We start from the raw sequence: 17019 nt of genomic DNA on the forward strand, positions 1-17019 counted from the left end.
ATAATCTGTATGTGGGATTGTTGCTTTTGCTGACATTTCAGAGGAAAAATCAAGAGAAGGGACTTAAAGAGATTTAGAACTTCATGGCACATAGGTAATGACCCTTATCTAAACTAGAAGAAGGCAGGGAACTGGACAGGAGACTTTTTATTTTTTTTCATTTTTATTTTTGGTCCCTGAGCGACACTGGCTGCTAATCTCCATATTCACCTTTTGCAGCATTGTGCCCGAGAGCAGGCCTCCCAGGGCACCTTTTTGTTTCTGAAGGCTTCACAGCCAGAGAGATTTAGGGCTGCAGAGAGTCCCTAAACAATGACTGGCTGCCCTCCAAAGAGGCTTGTGGAGTGGACACATTTATCCAGCCACAGTCCAAATTGAATTAGCTTCTCAGTCCGGTTTGGAGGGGAAACAATATCTCAAGAATAAGAGCTTTACAGAAGCTGAGTAGTTCAAACAAGATGGTAAATGGAGAGGCATCTGATTTGCACTGTTAATTATGCTAATTTGTTTTTCTTCCATTGAATAAGCATATTCACAAATATTGTGGCAAAAATAATGTAATTTTAAAACAGTATTTTATATTTTTGTCATCTACTATGAAAACTATTTCTGAAATTAAAACCACATATGTTGCACCATTATTTGCATGTACATCATCTGTGTCATACAACACAGGCCAAGACGTGGTAAAGGTCTGATGCTGAAGGTTATTGACAGGAGACACTGCAGTTCAGCCCCATCCTCCTGTCTGTGTGCCAGCGTGTCAGTTTAACAAGCAGCCCAGTGCCAAGTAGGTTAGGGTGGAAATGAGATCGCTGCATGGCCCCTCGCCAACATATCACCACCAGTTCCTCACCACCACTACCATCATCACTACTGTACACTGTTACACATGGCACTGCACTTCAGCACAACACTGACAGATCCTCCCATAGTGTGTTTTTTTACCTCCAGACAGACCCGGACACTGTAGAGCAGAGATGAGGCAATACCAGAAATGTGCAAGTTGCTGCCAGTACCACTGAAATTTAACAATTCTTGATTCCCAATTTGATACTCCGGGACAAAATCAATCCGTTAAATGAATTTCTTTCACTGTAAACTCCCAGCATTAACACTGATGTGATAAGAACATGATGACACATCATGCTTAGAAACGTTTGCATGAGTCTTGGTGTCTTGTTTTTTTCCCTCTCCTTAAGTCAGGAGAACCTGTTGCTGCCACCACCATTGTTACTGTCTGGTGGCTTCTTCTTCTTCTCTTTGTGTTTGACAGGAGACTAGAATACTTGTGGGTTGTTATTCTGCTCCCCAAAAAGAACTGTCTCCTGTCTCTACAAAATCTACTGTACCTTGGGTACCATACAGTAGAACAGCAGGTACTGTCACATTTTCAGAGTTTTGGCACCCACTTGGTACCAAAGTATCTGTTCTTGTGACATCTCTACTATAGAGCAATGTTCCCAGTTTTTACACCACTTGAAACAAACCCACAGTGGAGCATTGTTACCCTGTGTTTGGCATATCCTCACAGTTAGTGTTCATTGTAAGGTTCTGTTTGTTTTAGATGAGCCAAAATGATCAGCCGGTAGATAGTCCTTGCATCTTTACCACCTCTCCAGACTATCTGCACATTCTGCACATGTACTTACAGCTGATTTGACGAAATTACACTTAAGTCGTTGTCCTTGTTTCCTGTTGTAGAGAACACCTTCACTACAGGTTAAGCTTGCAAATAAAGCTGAAACAACCCTTAATTAGCCCATCAACAGAAAATTAATAGGCAACTAAAAATGGCAGCTGATCATTTTTGAGCAGAAATGTCAAGATCTTAATTGTTCAACCTTAAAAAGTGTCAACTTACATAATTTTGGACTTTTGGTCTGATGAAACAAGATATTTGAAGTAATTACCTCTGGATTTTCCATTTTCTGTTATTTAATACAAGTAAATTGAATAAAATAATCCAAAAAGATAATTGTTAGCTACTCCCTAATCTGAAATTCAATGCAAAATTAGAGCAAAACAGTGCATTTGATAATAATGTGAAATGTGGAATTGAGTGTTGTCAGGGCAGGATGTGAACCCTCTGAACTTCCCACATGCTGTTTGATTAGGCTATTAGTGGTTAGTCTGAAGCCACATTCACAGATATGACTGCAGACCTTCTTCTCCAAACCAGCTAGACTAATGAACCAGTGAAAGTAGCTGATTTGGGAAACGTGCTGTATGCTATTGAAGCATGTTTTGTAGATTTACTGTGAACCCGAGTCAGCAGAGCCTTCTCCGGACCTCAGCTGCCCTCAGCAGCCGGTACAGCTGCCAGAGGCACCAAAAGACCTAATTTTTGCATGAATATTTCAGCTGAAGGAAAGCACTATGCCATCCTCCTGCTGCACAAGGCCCTAATTGCTCAAACTTTCTGATAAGTGGTGCAAGCCGGTTCCTACTTTCCTCTGCCAGCATTGCAGAGCTATCGGTTTACATTTCAGAGCAGAGACGGCCTTTGACAGGCATCTCGTACTGAGGCAGGTGTGAAACACTCTCATTTACTACACCAGATCATACATTGATTCATTCATTCACTCATTGATGAGAAAAAAATGCCCATCACTCTTAATTGGAACTATATGGGCAGCCATAGCCAAAAGTGACCACCTCTCACCACACAGTTACAGGAAGATACTGCTTTCATTGTTGTACTAGTGACCTGTTTGATTTATCCTTTGCTTTAATTGCCCACAGCCATTATCATAATGGTCTTATTAGTAGAGGGTACGGATGTGTCTGTTATTCTCAGTCTCTTTCCATTACTTATTTGCTTTGTGAAGGCTTCGGTCCTACTGGTTGGTTACTGTGGACATCAGTTACACGAAGACATCCGATAGCCAGAGACACAGTAGGAGAAGCTTTGTGGAACGTCTTGCTTTAGCCTCTAATTGCCCTATCAGGTGGCCACAGCAGTTAGGCTCCAGTTTGAGACAGGCTGAGCTGCTCATGGTTCCTGGTATATTTTTATCTTCAAAAATTCAGCCTTATTACAGCATTTTACAGATGACCATGGTGGAGTTCGTTCAGTTTGGGCTTCAGCAAGACTTTCATGCCAATAAAGACATAAAAGTAGCTCTATTTAAACAGGACCTTGTTCAGACTTGCCACAGAGCAACACCCACACAGTGAACTGCTGGGTAATGAGGACAAGTGTCTGTTGATATGCACTGACACTATAGGACTATTAGGAAGTCTGGTGAATCACCAGCTCCCTGTCCGTCTGATCTGTGGAACATCCAGGCCAAACCTTTTCCTCAAGTCCTCAAATTTGAAAAGCTCAAAGCAGCAAACACATAGAAGCAGCTTAATTTTCTATTGTGAATACTGTTGTGGTTGTTTATATCTTCAAATAATCTTTGGGGTTTTTTATTTTTTTAGCAATTCATTTCCTTGTTAGTGAGCTATGTTGCTGCAGTGACTGAAGCTGGAGATCTTTATCATCATGCCTTTTTACCTAGAGTCACAGAGGAAACATGCCTGACAAGGCATCATCCTGATAGAAGTGTTTTTCCTTTCTTTAGATTGCTTCTAATACATATTGATTACTATAATAATCAATACTGTATCACTTATTTCTTCCATCTCACAGAAGCTTCCTTCATAGACACAGACATACTTATATTAAGTAGAGGAAATGCTTGTCTAAGGGAGACTATAACCTCTATTTGAAGGTGACCAGGAGCTGGCTGTGTGGGAGTGCAGCCTACTAGGGACCCCTTCTGGCTAGAAACAAGATTTCATCAGCGCTCTTGTCATGGCTTGTAAAAGTGACCCTGTTTAGCAGCATCCTATTGTTTTCACTGGGGCAACCAGGACAGCAGTCATGGTGTTTTTCTCATTTAGGATTGAAAATTCGTTTGCAACTATTTTGTTGACAGTAATGTGGTAACAATTGTTTTTTTTTGTTTGTTTTTGTTTTTTTATTCAAATGTGAATATTAGCTGGTTTGTTATAGTAAATTGAACATTTTGGTTTTGTATAGTATAACATGCTTTATACATTAAACATTCTTCAGGCCAAGAAATTAATTGGCTACTCTGGGAAATAATTGGTATAAATCAATACTAAAAATAGGAGCTGCAGCCTTAAAGTCTGGTAAATCAGCACCAGGTGTACATCATCTGAATTTTCTTAAAACAAAATACTATTCATACAGTATAAATTAATCAAAACTCATTGTTCATCTTAACCCATCGATAATTTTAAAGGTGTAAATTGGAATAAAGTATAAGGTAATAGGATTGTTTTGTTGCCAGGGGCTCAGCAAACTCATTCACAGTATTTTTTTTTTCTGGTTGACCTAAAAAAAAACAAAAAAAAAAACAAGTCAGTTTGTCAACAAACCAAACAATAGATGAATTATTGAATTAGTTTCAGCCATACTGATGCTCCACTATACAACACAGCCCCTTGCACCTTAAAGTCTCACCACTTTGTCCCTCCCCTGGATTTGATGATGTTTTTACTTGGAGGTCATTTCTGGGTTGGAGTTGGGAATTCTCACTTTTTTGATTGCAAAAGTAATATTACTTTTTCTGTATGATTTATTTATTTATTTATTTAGTTATTATTTTTTGACTTTCTTCCCGTTCTCTTCTAACCAAGCCATTCTGGAGCTGTATGACTATATGTCTGTATCTTGCCAGGACTCCCCTCAGCACTCCTGTCTCCCTCTGACACTCTGATGAGTCTGCCAGCTAATGAATCCCCAAAACAAGCTGAGGCTACAGCCAACACAGACTGCTGTAATAGACTCTACATTGAAATAGACTGCTCTGCTCAGGGACCACAGCTTGACACCCTGTGGTTGGACTGCAGCTTCCACGATGGATCGATGCAGACAGTTTTTGCCGAGAGAGACTAAAGTAATCCTTTTTTGTGTTTCGTCTCTCTGCCTGTCTGTCTTTCTGTCTTCCTTCAGGATGTACCCAATAAAAGAGGTTCCTGTGGAGGCAGAGGCCCTGACCGACTGGCTGTACCAGAGGTTTGTGGAGAAAGAGGAGTTACTGACCCACTTCTACGACACAGGTATGTCTCATCGTGTTAGTTTGACAACCTTGAACTGAAATTTAAAGTAAAGTAAATCAGAATGATATGACTGCTTTTGTGCATATGTATTTCTGTTTGTCAAAAGATGCTTTAACACTTCACAGACATGTTTCAAATACTGGTCTCCAGGTTGTTTTTCCTCCATGTTATTTATATTTGCATCAAGTTGAGCCTCTGGACTTTTGAGTCATTGGGGTGTGAAACCAGGGCGCTTATTGGAGGCTCCAGTCACAATGAACAGCAGCCCAGCATTAGAGTCAGGTTTCTTTCACAGGTTAACATGAGGTGATGGCAAATAACCAGAGGAACAAGCAGGCTTGTAATTTGAAGCGCAACATGCACCTATACTCAGATTAGCAACAACTAATGGCATCAGTCCCACAGCCTGCAGTTTAAGGGATATTATTAACTATTCACATTGTTGTCCACACAGATTTTGCTCTAATCAGATTATGAGTATTCAACACCACCAAAATCCTGGCAGAGTCAAGAGAACAATTGTAGCGGCCACTGGCACAGCAGAAAAATACAAAAGTCAAATTTCAGTGATGTATTTTCTCATTTTGTAGCCAAAATGTTGGAAATTCTTCAGATTAATTTGAAAGTATTACATCTCTTGGTACCTCTTAACAGGTTCATTCCCCCCTCAAAAAGGACAGAAGGAGGCAGCTTCCCGGCAGATGATCCTCGACCCCGTGTGGCTGTGCCTCATCCAGTCGTTTGCTTTCGCCTCTGGCTACATGTGGTACAACGTCCTCCAGTACCTCTACTGCTGTTTATTCTGAGTGCACTGATGAGGCAGGAGTCTTTATTGGACCACTGAAAAAGCCTCAGGATCAGTTGGAGTGTGGCTCAGTGCCATACCTGCCCCCTACGATGGATGAATGTACATTTCCAACAGTGGAGAGACTTAACAGGAAAACAAAACAAAAAAACAAATGACAAGAACACAGATTACAAAAACCCATGCAAAACTGGTCACAGGCATAGTTAACTTGCACACAACCCTCTCACTATACACTCACTCCAACAGCATAGAAGAATAGTCTCACACTTGTAATGACTCACATTTGATGTTTACACGTCCTGATACACGTAGACGCTCACACGTACATAACTATCTATTCAAAGTTAACGAAATGAGGCTCAGGACTTCTCCAGATGATGTTCTGGACCAGACTCTCTCTCTCTCTCTCTTCCTCTCTCTTCCCTCTCTCTCTCTCCCTCTCTCTCTCTCGCTCTCTCTCTTCCCTCTCTCTTCCCTTCCCAGGCTTTAGCCGTAGTAGTTTTACAGAGTATAAAGTATGTATGGACACGTGTGAGTGAATTTATGTGAGTAGAAGCCTAATGTCTGCCCATATCCTTCTTCCTGGCAAGAGTTGGTGAAGCCCACTGCACCTCTTTCAGCCTGCCGAAAAGCCGGCTGGCCACAACTTCCAGAGCTAGTGGCTGTATGAACACTGAGGCTGCACAGCCAGCCGCTCCTCTGGCCTTCATTGCACTAAGGATCCATACTGCCCTAACAGCTTCCAATGCCGGGAGATTCTCCTGAATGGTAGCTGTCAATGTTTTCATTTATTTTATTTTCTTCCTCTTAACCCACATATCTCCACAACAACAGCCATCGTATTTGTTGTTGATGTCTTTTGTTTTTCCCTGTGTCCACCTGTCAAGGCAGTATTCTGCGTGGGGATCATGTTTACACTGGTGGCCCTGCTGAATGCCTAAAGGAATGGTTGCTGTAATGCAGCGCTTAATTAAGGATCTTTTTCTGCTTCGTCCTTGAAGGGACAAAGAGGAGCTGGTGCCGCAATAGTAGTTCAAATAGGAAAAAAAAAAATCTGGTGGCTCACAGCCTTCCATTCTGATCACCTAAAAAGTAAATCCTTGGATGTGGATTCCCCTTTTCACCCCTCTGCTTCCCAATATACACACACACACACACACACACACACTTATGAATACATGTGCACACACAGCCATGTGCAGCTACACAGCAGATTAAACATCTGTCTTGAGGATCATCTCAGCAAGCCAGACTGAGAAACAGAGACTCTTACTCCCCATTGGACTTTATAGTTTTACAAATATTTAAGCCATATGCTTAGTGTTGTCAGGGTGGGAAAAAGACACAGGAAAAAAAATCTGATTTTTATAGAAAGCTACCCTAATGTTCAGCATTCTAAAATAGAGATTTTGGCTTACACAACTATAGGTGTCATTACTGTAAATTTACAGCATAACCTGCCTAAGTGAGTGTATGGTTGTCTTTCCCCCCCATTTTTGATATATATATTTCATGTTGTGTTGCTCTGTGATGTCAGAGTGTGGCAGCAATTTCACCACCAGTGGACAAATTTTATTTCATTTTAAATTACATAAACTGTGGTCCTCATTTCATGGTATGTTTGTCTTGTACATAACAAGGCTAAGAAAGAGGTGTCACTGGACATGACTGCAGCTTCTTCTCTTTTGATTATTTCTGAGAATTTTAGTTTAAATTAACGTGAATTTTTAAAAAAAGGAAAGCAGTGATTATCTCTTAATGTCAGTGTTTCCTTGTGTTTTGTTTTTGAGGTCATGAGGGGGCCTTTTTTGATTCAGGACATTAGAGTTACTGTACGACGATGCTTGCTGTTTGCACAGCAACATATGGGCCCACTTTCACAGTTGTACAATTGTCCATTTTTAAATCATCAGGGTTTAGTGGAAAACCTTGACTATGAATTCTTACCTGATGACCTGGTTGGCCATAATCCCAAATAATGCTGTTTCCTTGCAGGCCTTCTTAAATAGTTTCATGAGCCTAAACTGGGCCAGTGAGAAAGGATCACTCTTAACGTAGGAGGGAAACTCTGGCCGGGCCCTGCAATGATCAGCTGTTCGCTCTAATGTACTTGTGGATTACAAGCAGTTCGCTTAGCCTCCTTTTATTAGGGTAATTGCAAAGGAGCAGCAGTTATCATTGTCATGGACTAATGCATCAAAAGTGCATTTTAGTAGTTACTGCCCTCTGTGTGTGCCATTAGTAGAAACGGTATAAGGTTTTACAAAGGGCTACCTGATAGGGTAGGTAAAGATTTTAAATCAGGCAATAAATGTCTGTTATCCAGTGGCCCTTTCAGATTCCCCCCTGCTGTGGGAGTGACTTGAAATGAAGCTTCATCTTTGTTTTTCTTTTTCTTTTTTTTTTTTTTCTTCTTTTAATTTCTGATCATGTTTCCAAAGAAGGCAGGGAAATAATCATTTCCTAGATGTGGTTTTAGGAAATAAACACTATAGGGATTTAAACAAATTATACTAGAACTGTCTGTAATTTTCCATTTTGTACTTCTCGTTTAATTCCTAGCTACACAGCCATTTTACAACACAAAAAAATGTGCTGGAATAAAGCATCATAAAGATCCTAACCAATGTTCTGTTTCTCGTTGATATATTTTTGCATTGTGATGTACGGTGGTACAGCACTGCCACAACAGGCCTCAAATTAAATCTGAGTTGACATGTTTTTCTTCTTCCCTCTTCTGTTAATCAAGATTAAGTCATAGCGTTACACACAAGCATTTGGATCATTAAGTTGTTTGCTTCTTCTGGTGTCACAAGCCAGTAAGGTTACAAGGAAATTAATGTAATCAAATAAGTTTAATGACATTTAGGAGGAGAGACAAATATATTTGTACAGAAGAATGAATTCTCCATGCCCACCCCTCCCCATGTGCTCACGTCTGCAAATGTGAACATCAACCTTTTCATCAACAAACCCATTTTCACTCAGGCTGAGACCAGTTTCCCATTAACTGAAGCATGTGTGTTTTTTAATTGTGGCAAGTCACTGGCTGTTGAAAGAGCCTGGTTTGTATTACAGATCTCTGATTTCAGCAGGTGTTAGTGGTAACTCTGGAAGAAGTGTTTCGACCCTTTAACAGTGCCAATATGACAATATAGATAAGTCTTCCTCTGTTCTGAGTAGAAGTCCAACTTTAAAGTTTGTAAAATGTGCTTTACGTATTAACAGCAAAAGCACTATGTGTAGTATGCTGCCCTTGTGACTGATGAAATTATCAGAGAATTAATTCTAATGCATCAATGCGTATCAAAGATTTTTCTGTTCTAACTAGGTTAAAGTGCTTTATTTACAGGTCAGCTGAAATGTGACCCCTCTAAAGGGTCACAGCAATTATGATGGGTTCTGAGGAAATTATTGGTTCTGTAAATAGTAAAAAAAAAAAAGATTATACTGCACAAATCTGTGTTCATGTTTGTATTTTTAACCAATCTTTGTATTTTCACTGGAATATTGGATAATATTTTGGCTGCACATGTAAAAATTGGCCCCAGGTAAACAACAACAATGGAAAGCACTGGTTCAGTGATTCTACAACTAATGCCGACATGTTGTGCCATTACTTACATTTCAGTAGAGTGATATGTGTGTGAGTGTTCAGGTCTGCTGGGAAGCCTCCCACTTCAGGCAGCCAATGGGAATTGAGGGTGAGAGCACTGGGCAGTGAGCTGGAAAATGGGATTAAACATGCACGAGGTGCCACCAACATACCAAAGGGCCAATGGTCAGGTGCCAGGATGGCGGATGTTTAACGTAGTTCCCGATGGAGAAGGTGGAATTTCACCTGCATGCAGAATCCTACCCTTCAGTACGAGCACAAAGTCTTATCCCACACTCACTTTAGTCTCCAAAGGAACTTTTGTGTCCTCTGCAGAAGAACCATTCTTCCTCCTTGGACACCTGCAATGAAGTGTTTTATGGGCGCTGCTCCCCAAGGTCCTCTGTGTCACGCTTTGGTGCCTGCTTCCTCATGAATGCCACAGTGACGGGAGCGTCCCTTGAGTCAGCAAGCACTAAAACATCCATCTGTAGAGAAGAGAGCCAGGTTGAATGTCACTGCGGCAGCCGTCGGCATCAGAGGACTCCCTCAGGTTGTTCCCTCGGCTGGTTGAACCCTCAGTGTTGTGAGACCACATGCAACATCAACATATCAGCAGTGAAAAGCACTTACTCTGCAGGGACAGGTAGAATGAAACTCACTATCCATGGTGCAGATCTTGAGATTTCTTCATTTGTGCTAATATGTAGAATAAGCTGATCAACAACATTTTCAGGAACTTTGCTCTGGTATGACCAGTAGCTGTGACCAGTCACTTCACTGGCTTTATACTCTACTGTGCTGTTGTAAACACAGTCATGTAACAGATAGAAACATTTTGTTTTATTATAATCCTTATCAGGAGACATGTTTGAATCATCTTGCCTAAAGCTGGACTCTTTTTTTTTTTTTTTCTTACCAGAGTTAAATGACTGAGACCATCATTACGTCTGTATTTAAATACGATGCTGGGGCCAGCAAACAAGTGCGTTTCCCAAAATCTCAAACTATTCCTTTAACGTTGTTATCAGCTTAATGTCAACGCCTTTTATTCAGCCTAGTAGATTATTCTGGAGATCTAAATTCCTGAAGACGAAACAACTCCCTGATCTGGGGTCTTTGAAAAAAAGTGAGTCAGAGGTGATATGAGAAACATATGCCTCCTGTAACCCCCCATTACAGGAGCACAGTCACCCCAAGCAGAGGTGAGGAGGTCATTAGAGGATGCAGCTGTCTGTCCTCCCCATCACTCCCTCTCAACTCCTGGCCTTTAGCAGAGGCTGCTGACGTCAGAGCAGCCTCAGGCACCCCGACTCTGTCTGTCGTTTTTAGCTGTCGGTTTTCCGCTTGGCCCCCTCGACCGTTCCTGGCTGATGTCCAAACTCCTGCAGCTCTTTGTAGGAGTGACCTTTGCAGAGGCAGACTGACAGAACGGCTTGGGCGCTCACTCTTTGTGCTGTGAGTGTGTGGGACCGGCAGCAGAGAGCACAGGGGCCTGACAGGATCACTTGAAAATGATTGTTACTGTGGCTGCCCCGTTTGCTTATAGAAATCCCAGAAAGTGCATTTATCACGTGCGGGATCACACATCAAAGTTTACTTGTAATGAGAAAAAGAATCTCTTATTTGTCAATTGTCAGATTTATGCTCATGCTTTGGTCCTTTGCAGATTTTCTCTTGTGCATCATATAACAGTCACCACATCTAATCAGTCTAATCTCAGTATGTTTCAGCTATATGATTGAAATCAGATGCAATACAGACATATTAAAGATTAAATGGGATCCTATACATGTGAAACCAACAGAGATCAGCTTAGACAGGAAAAGTTGTTCCAAATTGATGAATTGAAAATTACTGAGTATTATTCTCCTTCAGTTGTTTTGTCATTTCAACCCTAATTAATTTCATTCTAAAAAATCCAGTGTTGTCTAGAGACAGTATGATGCTGTGCATATTTTTTTATCAATAGTACATCCCTCAGAGCAGACTGTTCATTGTAGTGACATATGTGATACCCAGAAATACCGTCGGAGCAGAGTGAGAGCTCGCTGCATGTCGCTGCTCTCAGATGGCAGCTCTTCAGGAGGCCCTCCTGGTTAAAGCAAATGACCGGTGACAGCAAGACACTCATCAGCCTCCCACGTGTCTTACATATGCAGCCATGGAAGCTGCTCTGATGACGGCCTGCGACCTTTTCGTGTATTCAGGAATAACAGGGAATCACACAATGAACAAACAGAGCCCTGAGGGTCGTGTCAGTCACTGTCACTGCCAGCAAATAGGCAAACAATGCTCCATTAGTTTTCAGATGCCTACTGCTAAAGGTGTTTGTTTTAAGTCGGAAAGATTTTAGAATATATAGTAAACATTTGTGAGTTGAGCTGTGCTCGAAAGTTACTTGGTTTTTGGGTATTTTTAGTGAGCTATTCTTACCTTTTGCTTAATTTATTTTCTACAGCTGCTCTTTTGTACTATTCCCTGAGAAAAACATAACCTCCAGTTCACTGTTTCTAAAGTTTTATTTTAAAAAAGATGAAATGACTTGTTTAAATAGTGGGCAACTGTTTTCTAGGACTTTGGCAACAACTATTCCCCATTCTCTATCACAGTAATACATCCAAAGTTAAGTGGTAAAATAACAGATTAATAGCATTATTTTGTAAAAGACTTGACCTTTGCACAGCACTGTCCATAATATTCACCTGTGAGAATGAGCCTATTGGCTCTGGGTTGACTGCGTGTTTTGGCGCCACCATGTGGACAGTTCGAACACATGGGAACTACCCGCTCAACTCTCGCGGTTTTTCAGGCGCCTAGCAACCTCACAACTTGCATCTTCTCACTGACCAATCAACAGTCACTGTGTGAGGCGAGCGGACCAATCACGGTGGAGGACTTGGGCACCAGTTTAAACCGATAGGAAGCGTTTTCTGTTTGTGAAGCGTAACATATGCGAGTGATCGAACAACGCCAAACAAACATTTGGTCTTTTTAATCGTTTTCATCGGCATCAAAGTTGGTCCCAACACCAAACTGAGTCGGAAGACTAACTGGGAACTCGCCGGTTTAAGTTTTAATTTAACTACAGTTGAGTCTACGTGTATGTTTACAGGTTGGGTAGGTTAGCTAACGTTAAATCAGGTCAGTTTGACGTTAGTTTCGGTTGTAAAGACCAACATGCCGTCCCGGGTTGAGGACTACGAGGTGTTGTACACTATAGGCTCAGGCTCCTATGGAAGATGCCAGAAAGTCAAACGGAAATCTGATGGGAAAGTAAGTCGGTCTGCATAAAATCACATTACCTGCCTACAGGTAACTGACCTGCAAGGACGATGCTGTCGGCTGTTTTTATTAGTTAACGCTAGTTAGATTATTATTGGTAACTCTTAAATGTTAATATTGTTAATTCAAATATAACATCACTTTTCATATTATGATGTTACTGATTCTTTTGTTTTAAAAGTATAAATTCATGATTTTTTCCCCCCAGCTGCTTCCGTGTTTTGAGCCCAGTGACACCAATTAAATATCAGACATTTTCCATATTGCATTTAAGGTTTTAATAGTAAGATATATAGCTAAATAGAGAACACTGGTATTATTGTTTCACGATAGCTCTGTTATTTTTGAAGCAAGCTCAGTGTTTATTGTAGAAGGCAGTCCTCAAATCTTTTTCTTCCCAAGCATCTGAAAACCAAAGGTCAAGCTTCAATTATATTAAAAGGTTAGTTAGAGTTAGTCTGACCTGCTGGTTAATGAAACCACTTTTGTATTGTAGATCCTTGTGTGGAAGGAGCTGGACTATGGCACCATGGCAGAGAGTGAAAAGCAGATGCTGGTGTCAGAGGTGAACCTCCTGAGGGAGCTCAAGCACCCAAACATAGTGAGGTATTATGACCGCATCATAGACCGGACTAACACCACGCTGTATATTGTCATGGAGTACTGTGAGGGTGGGGACCTGTCCAGCCTCATCAGCCGATGCATCAAGGAAAGGTGACTATATCATCCCCTGGAAAATGCATACTGTACTCTGATTGCATTTAAAAAGGGAATTAGAAAAACACTAAGTTTATATTTCAAAGCTGGTTAGTTATGTATTAAAAATGTTGCTTTACTTTGTCTCTACACTTCATGACATGAGCTCTGATGTTAAGTGCATTTGTTTTTTTTCTGTGACAGACGTTATTTGGAGGAGAACTTCATCCTACGAGTCATGGCACAGCTCACTTTAGCCCTGAAGGAGTGCCACAGACGTAGCGACGGCAGGGCCACGGTCCTTCATCGAGACCTGAAACCAGCAAACATCTTCCTCGACATCAAACAGAATGTGAAGCTCGGTGACTTTGGTCTAGCGAGGATCTTGAATCATGACACCAGTTTTGCAAAGACATTTGTTGGGACCCCTTACTACATGTCTCCAGTGAGTTTTTAATTGTATATCTGGGAGGTTTTTCTTCTTAAACCAATACCTGCCTTCACTTCAGTTGGTTTCTTGGTTTGTAAAAAGAACATTGGAGCCTAATTAGCCACTAAATGTCAGCATTTTTCTTTCAGGAACAAATAAACCGGATGTCATACAACGAGAAGTCAGATATTTGGTCACTGGGTTGTTTGCTGTATGAACTCTGTGCATTATCGTAAGTTTTCCAACTCCTCTCTGCCTGAGCTGATTTACTCAGCAGACTTTTACTGTAACTACAGTTTTTCTTTTGTTTAGGCCTCCGTTTACTGCTTATAACCAAAAGGAGCTGGCAGAAAAGATCAGAGAGGGAAAGTTCAGAAGAATCCCATACCGATACTCGGAGGAACTGAACACCTTACTCAGCAAAATGCTCAATTTAAAGGTTATAAATAGACTATTCAACTGTCCTGCACTATTGTTTAAGATAGTCACTGGCGTTATGGGACACTGTGCCACAGCTACTCAGTTTGTAATAGTTAATCATCTTTGTTAGGACTATCTGAGGCCGTCTGTGGAGTCTATTCTCCAGAGCAGCCTGTTGGCTGATGCGGTTGCTGAGGAGCAGAGGGGGGCGCTGGTTCGGCTACGAAGGAGATCAGCGGATTCTAACAGTCCCCTTCACAGGCATGCTGAACCGTCCTCTGTCACTGCTGCAGAGCTCAGACTTAAGGAGCAGGCTCTGCGGGACAGAGAAAAGGCCCTGAAGGAACGTGAGGAGAGGCTGGAACGTAAGACTTCTATTAACTATTGGCATTATTTTTATGTAAAATAATATAGAAGTTACAAGTCATAGTGCCACATACTCATAATGTCCAATACAATGCTCATGACATAAACAGAAGAAAACACAGCTTATATCCTAAGAGAGCGGTGGTGTAGTTGAAGAAACTGGAATGTTTGTTGTTTGTATATGGAAAAGTTGCAACCAGATGTTTTATTTACTTTGACTTACACACAGAGCCCAGCTGCAAAGATTATATTCTTAAATCCAAATATGACAAAAAGATGTGCAAGTAAAATCATTACTCAGGCAAACAAGTTCTACATATTCCAAAATGAAGCTATATTTTTTTGACATTTCATGGCAGAAAGAGAACAGGAGCTGTGTGTACGTGAGCGACTGTCTAATGAGAAGCTTGCAAGGTAACAACAAAGTTTGTCAAGGAACAATCCATTTGTTGTCATTTTGTTTATTGTACTCTTGGTGTTTATGCTAAATTGGTTTTTCAGAGCAGAGAGTATACTGAAGAATCACAACCGTGTCCAGCAGTACAGGGACCTGCCACCGTTCTATGGCAAAGACATAGGTATGAGAATCGGCCGAAGACCTTTGGACTTACTGAACCGAGACAAGGACTGAGCTGTGTTTTTGTGTGTTTGTGGTTGTGTATGAAATGTGGATGACCCCAGTTGAGTTTATTTATTACTTTTAACATCATGTAAATAACGTTTTTAAACACCAATAAAGATTATATTCAAATTAACCTGCTTATTAAAGTTCAGATAATATTACACATGTGATGATCTTAAATCATATTGTTAAACCTCCCTAGTGACCTTTGTTAATTAGTGGCTTCTCACTGTCCTAGATGTGGAGGGCCTCTCTCCTGGCAAGAAGAAAGTCCACTTTGCTGGGGAGAGCAAAGAGAACCAGCGGCCTGACAGTCGTCAGAGTGTAATGCCCCATGAGCTGATTTTGAAGAGGCTGCACGCTGCTCATTTGCGCGCACAAACACTGAAGGAAGTGGAGAAGACCTGTCAGTTCAAGACCAGGCAGATTCTCGGCATCCGCTGATCAGTCAGACCGCACTGTCATGGGACTGAATGTAAAAACTACTGAGGGCTAAGAGTCTTAATAACTGGATGTAAAGTAAGATCTGTCTATATGATTGGTGACTGTGACAATTGTGAAACTAAATTATTTTCAATCTACTGTTGTGTATGTTTTGTGGAAGTATTGTAGTGTCAGAATTGTATTTGGTTACAGTTCAGTGTGCAGTGGAAAACTATTGTCTTAATGTAGGCAGCTATTGTGATTGTGTTTGGTATATCCTCTCTCTCTCTTTCTATTTAAATAGAAACACGCATACATATATACTTACATACCTATATGTAATTCTCTTTTCTGTCACTGCATGGCAGGGCATGACTTGAAGGAATATGAGTATATATGAAGAAACACTGAACATTCAAACTATGCAAAAGGAATGAGGTGAATTAAAATTCTTCTGTGCTTCCTGACAAACTCTTGATCGTTGTAATAAATTATTGAGATAAACCAAGAACTCCACAAGGGGTCATCAGTCTTTCATGAAAATCCAGTCAATGCATTAAAAGCAACTTATTCCAGTGACTACAGCCAACACTCCCTGATTTAGATGAAACATGAGCTATAACATATTAGAGGAATTGGAATTGGTGTAAAATAAAATGGAAGCATTTTTATATTAGGTTTCCAACAGTGAAATGTAATATTGTACTGAGGTTAATTCTAAAATAATGGACGGTTTATATAATTCAGAACAAAAATATATTTTAATCAAATACACACAAATATCACATCTTTAGTGAAGACAAATGTACCCAATTCATTAATAAAAAAAAGTGAAAGGACAGTGCCTCTCTTTTTACAAACAATATTATGACTTAAATAAATTAGGTTTTCGTGATAAATTATGGATATTAGATGGATCTTTTCCATTGGGCTGCTCCCTTCAGGGGTCGCCACAGCGAATCATCTGCCTCCATTTAACCCTATCCTCTGTATCCTCCTCACCCACACCAACTATCCTCATGTCCTCCTTCACTACATCCAAGAACCTCCTCTTTGGTCTTCCTCTAGGCCTCCTTCCTGGTCAGCTCTAACCTCAGCATCCTTTTACCAATGTATTCACTGTCCCTCCTCTGAACATGTCCAAACCATCTCAATCTGGCTTCCCTGGCTTTTTCTCCAAAACATCTAACATGAGCTGTCCCTCTGTCCTCATTCCTGATCCTATCCATCCTCGTCACTCCCAGAGAGAACCTCAACATCTTCAGCTCTGCTACCTCCAGCTCTGCCTCCTGTCT

General features: G+C 40.8%; 2 protein-coding genes across 4 annotated transcripts in view; both read left to right on the forward strand.

Moving 5' to 3' along the window:
* The window catches only part of lpgat1 (lysophosphatidylglycerol acyltransferase 1), a 34359-nt gene extending 25720 nt beyond the window's left edge, over positions 1-8639 (forward strand). For all 3 annotated transcript variants that reach the window (XM_026318332.2, XM_026318333.2, XM_026318334.2), the window contains exons 7-8: positions 4973-5079; positions 5734-8639. In XM_026318332.2, coding sequence (XP_026174117.1) covers positions 4973-5079; positions 5734-5885 — 259 coding nt within the window. In that variant the 3' untranslated portion in view covers positions 5886-8639. The remainder of the gene's footprint in view (positions 1-4972; positions 5080-5733) is intronic.
* Positions 8640-12412: 3773 nt separating this feature from the next.
* On the forward strand, positions 12413-16726 carry nek2 (NIMA-related kinase 2). The gene is made up of 9 exons (XM_026318629.1): positions 12413-12758; positions 13264-13481; positions 13668-13908; positions 14043-14125; positions 14206-14332; positions 14444-14678; positions 15039-15093; positions 15181-15257; positions 15540-16726. The coding sequence occupies exons 1-9, from the start codon at positions 12663-12665 to the stop codon at positions 15743-15745; spliced, it is 1338 nt and encodes a 445-aa protein (XP_026174414.1). The 5' UTR covers positions 12413-12662; the 3' UTR covers positions 15746-16726.
* Positions 16727-17019: the final 293 nt, after the last annotated feature.

Source organism: Mastacembelus armatus, chromosome 24, assembly GCF_900324485.2.
Source record: "Mastacembelus armatus chromosome 24, fMasArm1.2, whole genome shotgun sequence".
In the NCBI taxonomy this organism is placed as follows: Eukaryota; Metazoa; Chordata; class Actinopteri; order Synbranchiformes; family Mastacembelidae; genus Mastacembelus; species Mastacembelus armatus.

Coding starts and splice junctions, on each gene's coding strand:
- nek2 (XM_026318629.1), top strand. CDS start 12,663: ATGCCGTCCCGGGTTGAGGACTACGAGGTGTTGTACACTATAGGCTCA. Junction 13,482..13,667: donor AGCCGATGCATCAAGGAAAG/GTGACTATATCA, acceptor TTTCTGTGACAG/ACGTTATTTGGAGGAGAACT. Junction 13,909..14,042: donor CCCCTTACTACATGTCTCCA/GTGAGTTTTTAA, acceptor TTTTTCTTTCAG/GAACAAATAAACCGGATGTC.